At 42.3% G+C, this 11,348-nt stretch overlaps 1 protein-coding gene across 5 annotated transcripts in view; it reads left to right on the top strand.

Moving 5' to 3' along the window:
* Positions 1-11,348, top strand: part of Urb2 (URB2 ribosome biogenesis homolog) — a 31,578-nt gene that overhangs the window by 509 nt on the left and 19,721 nt on the right. For 4 of the 5 annotated variants that reach the window (XM_036187842.1, XM_036187846.1, XM_036187847.1 and 1 more), the window contains exons 2-4: positions 1,839-1,975; positions 3,865-4,041; positions 6,200-9,527. In XM_036187842.1, the coding sequence (XP_036043735.1) occupies positions 1,850-1,975; positions 3,865-4,041; positions 6,200-9,527 (3,631 nt within the window). In that variant the 5' untranslated portion in view covers positions 1,839-1,849. Of the gene's footprint in view, positions 1-2; positions 140-1,838; positions 1,976-3,864; positions 4,042-6,199; positions 9,528-11,348 lie in introns of those variants that run through there. The other variant, XM_036187844.1, reaches the window with a different exon arrangement.

Below are 11,348 nucleotides of genomic sequence, written 5' to 3'. Positions count from 1 at the left end.
CACTGGGGGAGCCCTGCTGAAGAGGAGAGCTCGGACCTGAAGGAGCTCCTCTTAGGAGAACCCTGATCTGAGAACCTACTTTAGAGAGCCCCGATCTAAGGGATCTTAGGACTTGACAGCCAGAGAACCCCGATCCGAGGTAGTAGGCTTTGATGCTATCCATCGAAAACCTTGAAAACATTTTATGTGTGTGACTGTTTTGCCCGTACGTATCTATGTACGCCTGCAGAGGCTAGAAGAGGGCGTCAGGTCTGGAACCGGAGTTACCGGTGATTGTGAGCCACAAGGTGGGGTGTGGGAGTCGAACCTAGATTCTCTGGAAAAGCGGTAATCTTAACCGCTGAGCCATCGCTCCAGGCTCTAGAGCATGGTTCTCAACCTTCCTAAGGCGACCAAAGCTTTAATACAGTTGTTATGTTCCTCATGTTGTAATGACTCCCCAAGCATCAAGTTACTTCATTGATACTTCATAACCATAATTTCCCTTGCTGTTACGATAACGGAAAGAGCTGATATACGAGCCTATGTGTGTGTGTGGGGGGGGGGGGGGTCGGGACCCGCAAGTTGAGAAGTCGCTGCCTTAGATCCTCAAGAGGAATTTTGAGGGCGACAGCGACAGCAGGAAGGGATGCTTCTCCCTTCTGAAGGCAGGAAGTAAGTTCTCCACATCGGACATTCTCGCCTTCACACAGCAGGATGGTGAATGTTTATATTTTTTGAGCTAATTTGTTTAACGAAAATGACAACTTTTTATGACTTTTAAGAAACTCAAAAGCTTTGTCTGGGTTTCATAGTAGTTGTAAAGTTGTTAATGTATATGCTTTCCCTTTGTTGCTTAGGATTTTATTTTTACAGTTTTTTAATCATGTGTATGTTTTGTCTAATGTAGCTCTGCGTGTGTAAGAAGTTACTTGTTACAGTAGAATAATACTATACCTGTTATAGTGGCATTTTTATTGAAATTAAATGCTTTATTTATTTAGGTAGTTAGTTAGGAGCCTGGGGAAGTTAGAAGATGCAGAATTCCCATATAGACAGTTGTGAGCTGCCTTGTGGGTTCTAGGAACTGAACTCAAGTCCTCTATAAAAATAACAAGTGCTCTTAACTGCTGAACCATTTCCTCAGCCACAACACTTGATTTCTTTTTCCCTTGAAGAAACATTACTTCCTTCAAGTACTGTATCGCTTTTTTATTTGCTTAATTAATAAAGCTAATCCTGATACACAATACATTTTAGAAGCTATGTGCTGAAACTTCTTTCGATCTTCAATCATGTATGGTGACTATCATTCTGTGAGTAATTTACACATTCTGATTTTGCTTTATTGAATACCTGTATATTCTAAGTGTGTGATGTGTAATCACAGCAGGAGTATTTATAATCATCTGCCTGCTTTTGCTGAAATCCAGGTTCAAATTAAATATAAACACACACACACACACACACACACACACACACACACACACACAACTGAGACAGCATCTCACTATGTATTCTTGGCTGGCATCGAACTCCCAGAGACCTGCCTGCCTCCTCTGCTTCCCAATTGTGCCCAAATATAAGGTATATAGTGAGGGATTGGAGAGACGGCTCAGCAGTTAAGAGCACTGACTGCTCTTGCAGAGGAACTGGGTTCATTTTCTAGCACCTATGTGGCAGCTAGCTACAACTGTTTGTACTCCAGTCTCAAAGGATCTCTTCTTACCTTCTTGGGCTCTTGCATGCATACACTTAAGCAATACACGTAAGTATTTTTAAAAAGATAGTGTTCATTTTCTGATGCCTGTTTTGTAAGGTCTTATTATAATACTATTTTCCCTTCTTTTTGATTGTAGAAGACGTAACTATGGCTGCTGTTTATTCTGGCATTTCCTTTAAACTTAAAAGCAAGACAACTTCCTGGGAAGATAAACTAAAACTAGCTCACTTTGCTTGGATTTCCCATCAGTGCTTTCTACCAAATAAAGAACAAGTAAGTTTAGTGTAAAACTTAGATTTTTATGATCTCAAATCAACTTGGATATTGACATTTATTTAAAAGATTAGAAAACAAGTTAGGGAGGAAACTTCATTGGGAGTTACAAGTAATGTCAGTGAAAAAATAGTGAGATCTTTCAGTTTGCTAGGTTGAAGGTTGGGAACTTGGAGAGTGTTTGTTTTTTTATGAGGCCAAGCTAGAAATAGAGAGGTAACAAGTATAATGTTGTTCTATTAGTATTTCTTAAGCTTTTGTGGCTAAAAATTAGGTAATTGAAACAGTAGTAGAATGACAAGCTCATGGAGTTGGGTTGACATACATCCCAATGCTGGTTTTAAAGGAGGCTCCTCGAGATGTATCAAAACTGTATTATAATTGTTAGAGTAGTTAGTTATGAGATGTAGTGTGTAGAACAGTTGACCTGCTAGTGTCCATACCTACGACACATTTGAATCAGCTTAGCAGCTTGTTAGTTCACTGATAAGCACTGCACACTATGAAACAAAAGGGTAATCCTGGCAGGCTTGATCAAGACCCAAGATGTCCTTATCCTTTTTCCTTTTAACATCAGTCAGCCTTCATACATATTGACAATTCTGGAGAGTAAAACTGAGTTGGGGCTTGGGCAGAATAAGTGTAATTCAGTGTCATAGTATTTGCCAAGCTTGCCTGGAGCCCTGGGTTCCAGCATCATCATCCAAAACAACGGTATCACAGACATGCACACAGTTTTGAGAGCTGAGGACTCACCTTTTCTCAGTGTTTTGTGCTTGAGTAAACATGTTGTAATAATGGAACCTGCGTGTGTACAACCCTCTTTCTCAGAAAGCCCTCGTGCATCTGTTTGCTTATGTCTCCTGAGAGATAGATTTAGAAGGTACCCTGCCTGTGTCTTGGGAAAATCAGGACACATATCCTAGTGTTCTGACTCCTATTCCTTTTCTCCCTTTCTTCCTTTTCTTCCTTTCTTTCTTCCTAACTTTCTTTTCTTTTCTTTTGTTTTTTTTGGTTTTTTGAGACAGGGTTTATCGGTAAAACTTTTGCGCCTTTCCTGGAACTTGCTCTATAGACCAGGCTGGCCTCAAACTCACAGAGAACTGCCTGGCTCTGCCTCCCAAATGCTGGGATTAAAGGTGTGCACCACCACCACCTGGCCCTTTTCCTTTTCTTTACTGATCCCTCATTACCATTTTGATTTGCATATGTGATTTCTTCTGTGGTCATTGTGGACATTTTTTGTGTTCCTCTTAGAAAAGGCCATTGAATAATGTTAATTTCACTGAAATTTTTCATTGACTCCATACTAAGACAACATTGTTTTTCCTTTTTTATTCCTTAATAACATTTCAAGATTTCAAAATATATATTATTATGTAACATACAAGTGAAGATTTTAAAAAAAAAAAACGTGCCAGGTGGCAGTGGCACATCCCTTTAATCCCAGCACTCGGGAGACAGCCAGGCGGATCTCTGTGAGTTTGAGGCCAGCCTGGTCTACAGAGTGATATCCAGGACAGGCACCAAACTACACAGAGAAACCTTGTCTCGAAAAACCAAAACCAAAAAAAAAAATAAGGCTTTCACTATACATTTCATGCTGAAAATGAATTAAGATCTTTTGGCCACATCTTCCCAAGTACTGATATTAATAGCCATGTGTAACCATATTCAGCCTATTTGTTTCAAATAGGCTCTTGTTATGTTGTCCAGACTCATCTTGAATTTGTAGACTGAAGTGCTCCTCTTGTTCCAACCTCATGTTTTGAAGAAAGTTGTTTTGTTTTTCTTGCAATAGAATTTGGTCATGGCTGGATGTCCCTATAATGTTGGAAATCTTTCTCTCATGTAAGTTCATTTACACAGTATGTTTTCTACAAATCCAGGTTTTACTTGATTGGGCAAGACAGACATTGGTTGCATTTTATAAGAAAAAACTTGAACTGCAGGAAGATATTGTTGAAAGGCTCTGGGTCTATGTAGATAACATTCTACATAGCAGGAAATTGCAGAATCTCCTTAAGAATGGAAAGACTGTAAATCTTCAAATCTCTCTTGTTAAGGTAAATAATGGTCTCTTCTATTGACTTACGTGCATCTTTGTTAATTTCTTATTACTGCTTAAACTTGTTTCAGAATCACTTATGTGACTGTGAGAAATTTCAAGTTAGGGGAGGGAGGAGCAAGAAGAAGGAATAATATCCAAAAATAGAAAATGTTATTTCTGAAACAGGGCCTCTATATGTACCCCTGGCTGTCCTCGAACTTTCTATGTAGACCAGGCTGGCCTTGAACTCATAGAGATCTGCATGCCTCTGTTTCCTGAATGCTGGGATTAAAAACATGCACCACCATACCAGGCCTGTGAACAAGTCTTTATTACCATCTGCTCTCACACTCATGGTCTTACTGCTTGTATACCCAAGTGCTGGGATTACAGGTGTGTACCATCAGAACCAGTTTTATTACTTCGTAACTGGAAAAGGTAGCTACCATATTACAACCACACTGACACACACAGACATTTGATGCAATTTTCTGGAGGGAGATCAAAGATAATCTAGACAGGAATTATCTCAAAAGTTTTTTGTTAAAATCACAAAAGTTTGAACTTCATTGTCAAAACAATATTTTCAAATGTCATAATAATTGGCATTAAAAACCAGTACTAATGAGCATTTAGTACATGACAAACTCAAAGGGCGTAAGGATATAACTGGCCATCATATGATGAATAGTAAGTTGCAGTATTGGGATTTGAAACTAGATGTGCCTGGTTGTAGAGCTATTCAGCCAGAGCCTCACAGAATGGAATGGAACAGAACAAAGAACAAGGAAGTAGATAACCTGCCAGTAATGCTTAAGATCACATCCTTCATTGTGACACTGTTAAATAATGGGGTCATTCTAAGTGGTCCTTCAAGGCAAGACAGGAAAATCAAAAAAGTAGCTTTATATTTAAGAAATGATACTTACGACATTTAAAATAAATGTATGTTTATAGTTATGAAATATTACTAAAGGACACATATACAACTTGAACACAAATTATGCTTTGGGGTCTGTGGAAAATATTTTTTTTATTCTATTTAATAAAATATCTGGAGGCTACTGGAATATGTTGACATCTTAGGATTCAGCACATTTGCTATAACTTACTTTTTAAGCCAGTACTTACTTGACTGGAAGTAATGATTGTTTCATGTGGTTGCTAATAGCTTACTTAGCACCTCAGACAGCTTTGATTCTTAGATCTTGTAAGACCAGGAGCAGGTCACTGGCCTAACAATAAATTTTGAGATCTACCTGCTTTTGTGTCTGAATTTGGAATTTTGAGAGCTGAAAATAATGTATGTGACATGGTTTTTACATTTACATTTAAAAGAAAGGTACTCATTTATCATAGGCTGGCATCCAATTAGCTATGTAATTTAGGGATAACCTTGAATTTCTGGTCTTCCTGCCTGTTTCTCTTTGTAGTGGGATTACAGACATGCACTACCACACTCAGTTTTTGTAGTGCTGGAGATTGAACCTAGGGCTTTAAGCATGTTAGGCAAGCACTCTACCAACAGAGTTACATCTCTAGCCCTGCTATGGTATTTTTAATAGGGAAATGTAATGACTATAAATATGTATATAGGGCCACAGGGTCATGACTCAAGTGCTGAGATGAGTTAAAGATTTGGGGTCTAAACCTTTTCCTCCTATTGGGTTGCTTCATCTAGTCTTGATATGAGGGTTTGCCTAGTCTTTATTGCATCTTATTATGCCATATTTGGTTGATATCCCTGAGATGCCTGATTTTTTCTGAAGGGAAACAGAGGAGCAGTAGATTTGGGGGGAAGGGGAGGTCGGGGGTGAGGGGGCTGGAGGAGTGGAGGGAAAGGAGGCTGTTGGGATGTATAAGAATAATGAAAAGAAGAAAAAAATTGGTTGCTGACTTTTAAGCTTTGCAAAGCCTTTTGGAATTGGGTGGCAAATTTACAAAGGCACTAAACCTTTTCGGAATTGATATTGACAGGAGATGGATGTGTGAAGGAATTAGAACAGACACTTTACCTTTTATTGATGCATTAAATAAGTGTCAGTTCATGTTAGAGGTAGAAAAATCTGGGTGTTTCTCATCAAAATGAGAGAGGAATGATTGATTCTTTCATACTTTCTGAGTAAGTGTAGCTTCAGGGTAGTCATGATCTTTATTTCTTTCTTAATACTCAGATCATAAATGAGAGAATAGCAGAGTTCTCACTTTCGGGATCCCAGAGGAATATCTGTGCCATCCTGAGCTGCTGCCAGGGCATCCTCTCAGCACCTGCCCTTGCTGTCATCTATACAGCCAAACCGGAGCTGATTGTGGCCTTGCTGAGCCAGCTCTGCTGGTCGGTCTGCAGACAGCCAGAAGGAGCCATGACAGCCCAGCTATTTGAGGTCATTCATCTGGCTCTTGACCATTACCTCAAGCTTCAGCAACAACAAGCCAACCCTAGACGTGTCTTTGTGGATATGACTAGCCACCTCCTCCAGCCTTGCCTAGTCCTGAGACATTTGCTTTTGGGGGGCACATGGACACAGCCTGGTCAAGGCCAGCTACAGCAAGTACTGAGCCGAGATATCAGGAGTAAGATGGATGCTCTTCTTCGAGGCGGTGTTTTTCGACATGATTTACTCTCATCCTATAAGGAGGAGCTCTTGGAACAGCGCCAAGGGAACATAAAGATGGGGGTTCTGAAGAGTCTCCTCACTCCAATGGAAACTGTGATTACAAGGCTGGTAGAGCCTGACTATATCAAGTCAGACCTACATGCTTTGGTTGTGGCCAACTCAGTGTCCTTATTGTACAAACTCTTTCTGGATTCATACCTTAAGGAAGAAAACCAGTTTCTCTGTTTTCAGGCTCTCCCCAGGTTGTTTGGCTGCTTGCAAATTTCACACCTGCAAGAGGGGCAGATGGAAGCCCTATCCTTATCAGATTGGACCACAGAGCTTCTGGCTGTAGAGCAACTGCTAAACTCAGTGGCCACCAACAACATCTACAATGTGGCTGCTGACAGGATCCGGCATGGGGAGACACAGTTCCACTTCTACCGCCGTGTGGCTGAGCTGCTGATCAACCATTCACAAGCACCTGTGCCAGCTTGGTTTCGCTGCCTCAAGATTTTGATGTCTCTGAATCATTTGATTTTAGAGCCAGACCTAGATGACCTGTTGTCTTCAGCTTGGATTGATGCAGAAGTAACAGAATTTCGAGCCAAAAAAGCCCAGGAGGTACTTATTAACACTATCTTCCAGACATATTCCAAGCTCCGACAGGTGCCACAGCTGTTTGAGGAGATTTTGGGGGTGATCTGCCGTCCAGCTGCCGAGGCACTGAGGCAGCCTTTGCTTGCCTCAGGCCCCTTCATGGCTCTCTGCGCATGTCTCTTGGAGTTGCCACTGAGTCAGATCCTGGATACATGGTCCCTTGTACTAGATAAGTTCCAGTCTTTAGTCATGCCCTGTTTGCAGAGTGATACTGACATGGCTTTGAAGGCACTGTCACTGAGCTCTCTGCTACATTGTATCATGTTCAACATGCCAAGTTTGGACAACAGCATGCCTCTGCCCATCATCAGACGGACACAGTGCATAATGGAGAGGATGCTGAAAGAGCTTGTGAAGCCCCTTTTGGGCCTTCTCCTGGACCTCTGGAGTCCAGAGCCTGAGCTGTGGCAGCAGAAGGTGAGTGACTCTGCACTCTTACTCTCTTACACCTGGGCTCAAGTGGACACTACCCTCAGTTTGCACTGCAGCCAGTATCATTCTCTGGCGGGGCCCCTAGCTGGGGCTGCTCTGGATATCTCAAACCTCCCTTTGTTACTCCCAGGTGTGGAAACACAGCTTTGGAAGAAGGTGGAAAAGTGTATAGCCCAGTCTAGGTCTCTGAGTAGGTACTGCTTAGAACAGCTGTACCTGCAGAAGGTGAAAAGGACTCTAATGCAGACTAGTTCCCAGTCCAAAGAAGCCCTTCAAACCTTGAGGTATGACACCGCCCACATTCTCGATTCTAGCAGAGACTGCTCAAGTCAGAAGACAGTAGTTGCCTGGGATAGGCAGGTGTCGACAATGAATGAGTCCACATATCCTGTAGCCCACTGGCACTTGATTGTATCAAACCTCACAGTTTTAATACCCTACCTTTGTTTGGATGATGTGAGATACGTGGCTACTGTCCTATTAAGAACTATACCAGCAAATAAAGCTCAGGAAAGCTTGGCACATGGTGAGCCATATATCACATTTGAGAAAGTATCCACAGCCCTCCTCCACAGCCCTCTCTTTCCGGAGATGCAGTCCCTCTATTCTGCCTTCCTGATGTGTATCATTGCAAAATGTTCTAGCATACTATGCTCTGGTGCCCATAGTGATCTGAGTCTTATTAGTCAGCAGCTTCCCTGGCTTTTTGAAAAGGACTACCCCACATTGGTGGCTCATTGGGAAACCAAATTGGCAAAAGTTGGACCTGAAGGTATAGAACCAAGAGGAGAAGTTGCCCAGAATTTTTTATCCATGATCAAGAGTGGTTTTCCTATCAAGCTGGATGAAGAGCAGCTAAAAGGCCTCCTGGAGCTGTTAGAAGTCATCTCTACCCTTCGCCTGGACAGCCTCTTGCCATCTTACCATGTGCATTTTTTTTTTCTGCTCCTCTCCATGGCTGTCTCCACATTGGGACATTGCTCTTGCCCACTAGCCCTCCAGTTCTTGGTGACATGCTACCGGCTCCTCAATGGTCTGCAGAGGGGAAGGAATGCCCGCTCTGTGTTCAGAGTCATGTATGTTAGTGACATCTTTGAGGTTGTGCTGACCTCACTGTTGCAAGCCAGTACTGAGTTTCAAGTTAGAGAGGATGACCCTGCTTGGCTGCAGCTTCTTGAAGTGTCAGGGGTGTTCTTGGAACAGCTAATGCAGATGCTTATCCAAGTAAAGCTTAGCTTGGTGCTCAATTTTGGAAAAATCACTGCCTTACTCTCAAGGTATAGTAAGGGTGCTTCTAGCAAAGAATTGAAAATCCAGAGCCTTCAGGGCAGGCAACTGCTTCTGGTGGCTTTAACCAAATTGTGTCAAAGTTTGGGGCCTTATGTTAAGGGGCGGAGGCAGGTCCTGGAGGCAGCGGCAGCACTGCCTGAGCTGCTACGGCAGGCCATGATGCACATGGGTGCTACACTGCAGCTCTGCTTAGTGCCTGGGACTAGAGGCCGCCGCCTGCCTTCAGTCTTTCTCTCAGCCGTCCCCACACTTCTAGAAGTAGACCTGAGCCAACACCTCAGTGAAGGGCAGCCCCAAACTGTTCAAGTGGTGGGTACAGATGGAACACTGCTTTCCCACATGACCCTTTACCAGGATGTCTACGTTCAGTTGCTGGAGGAGTTGCCAGCCCTGTCGGGGAATACTCAGTCTTTCCACGCAGCCTTGCAATTTCTAACCTTGTTCCTTTTGGCCCCAGAGCTTCATTCCAAGGAAAGCTCTGTTTTTGCTTCCATCTTTCATTCTGTGCGGAAAGTTCTTACAGGTAAGGTGGTTTTGTTTTTGTTGTTGTTTGTTTGTTTGTTTTGTTTTTTAAAAATTTATGTGTGTGGATGTTTTGTCTGCATGTATGTCTGTGTACTATGTATATGCCTGGTGTCTTCAAGCCAAAGGATAGTGTCAGAGTCCCTGGAATTGAAGTTACTGATGTTTGTGAGTTACATGTTGGTGCTGGGACTCAAATCTGATCCAGGATCCTCTGAGGATGTAGCCAGTGTTCTTAACCTCTGAGACATCTCTCTAGGCCCAGTAAGGTGTTTCTTTCTGATCTGATTCTGTGCTGCAGAGGCTTAAGTCAATGGGAGCTCCATAGCCAAGTTACCATGCTTCATTAAGATTCACATGCCTGTCTCTTCAGCATATCTTACCAGTGTGTACCACCACAACTGGCTGGGCCATCCTCCTTGAACAGGGTGGTACCTGGCAATTCCAGGTCCCACATGAGAAAGCTTGCCCCCTAGACATGCATCTGGGACATCATTTCCTCCTTCTATATTGGCATATGTAAGCAGTCACCTTTCCAGCTTTCCCTTCCCTGTGCACACTGGACCCTTCTAGTCTTCTCAGGTCCTCTCATATTTTAGGGATTATTTTGTGTATATCCATGCTTGTCTTTTGAGGCAGAGTCTTACTATGTAATGGCTGGTCTGGAACTCATTATATAGACCTGGCTCATCTCGAATTCTACACCTACAATTTTTTTTTTTTAATCACGTATATATTTGTGTGTGGGTTTGTGCACATGTGAATGAAGGTACCTGTAGAATCTAGAAGAAGGTTGCTGATTCTAGAGTTACACAGCTGTAAGCTGCCTAACATGGATGGTGGGAACTTAATTTAGGTAAGCTGCCTAACATGGATGGTGGGAACTTAATTTAGGTTTTCTGTGTGACCATTATGTGCCCTTAGCCATTGAGCCATCTCTCCAACCCCCATTCATGGCTTTAAGGTTTACTGTTCTTGTTCTTGGCCTTTAATTTGCTCTGGCCACAGAGGACTCAAATGGATCATCTCGCCTGGGGGAAACTTCTCTGTATCAGGCTTATAGTGCTATAGATTAACTTTGAAAATTACATGAAATCTGCTTTCCTCACCACCCCAATTCAGTGTGCTCAATAACTTGTATATATAGTAAAATAGGTTTACCTAGTATGTTATCTCTTAATGAGATATAACCCTTTGAGGCAGTTAAGACCTCAGACACAGACTAGTGAGAGAGCTGATGTCTTCTGGCACAAAACTGACCCTGAGGTTTTATAGATCAAAGGTTTAGGGATTCCTGTGTAGCCATTGAAATAGTCATGAAAATTATTTAGAAACATCTAAAAATATTAATGCTAAGTAACAGTATAAAGTTATTCTTTTTGGCAGGGAATGGTGATGCATGCTTTTAACCCTAGCACTTTAGAGGCAGAGGCAGAAGCTATTATGGTCTGCATAGCCAGTTTTAGGCCAGGGTTACATAGTGAGACCTTGTCTAAAAACCCAAACATAAATAAATAAAATCTTTAAAAAAAGTGTTAAACAGAGTTACTCCTCAAAGCAGACAAAGATAAACAGGCCCGATGTCTTCTTGTATCTAGTCAGTACGTATCACAGGTGGCAGAGGTTTTCCTTTAAGTTTTTGGGGTTGCTGGGGGGCTAGGGAAGGAATTAGGTATCTTTCGAGGTTAGACTTCACGGGTGTTGGGGAGTGTTGTAAGAGTACATGCTGAGTAGAGTTTATGTTGTGTTGATTTGCACAGAGAAGCTACAAGGGTATAGGACCTTTAGGAAGTGAAGCCACCTGGTGTGCCTGGGCCAGTAC

Source organism: Onychomys torridus, chromosome 5 (genome assembly GCF_903995425.1).
Source record: "Onychomys torridus chromosome 5, mOncTor1.1, whole genome shotgun sequence".
Lineage (NCBI taxonomy): Eukaryota > Metazoa > Chordata > Mammalia > Rodentia > Cricetidae > Onychomys > Onychomys torridus.
The sequence above is the reverse complement of the archived record's forward strand: the minus strand, read 5'-3'. Positions and strand labels throughout refer to the sequence as shown.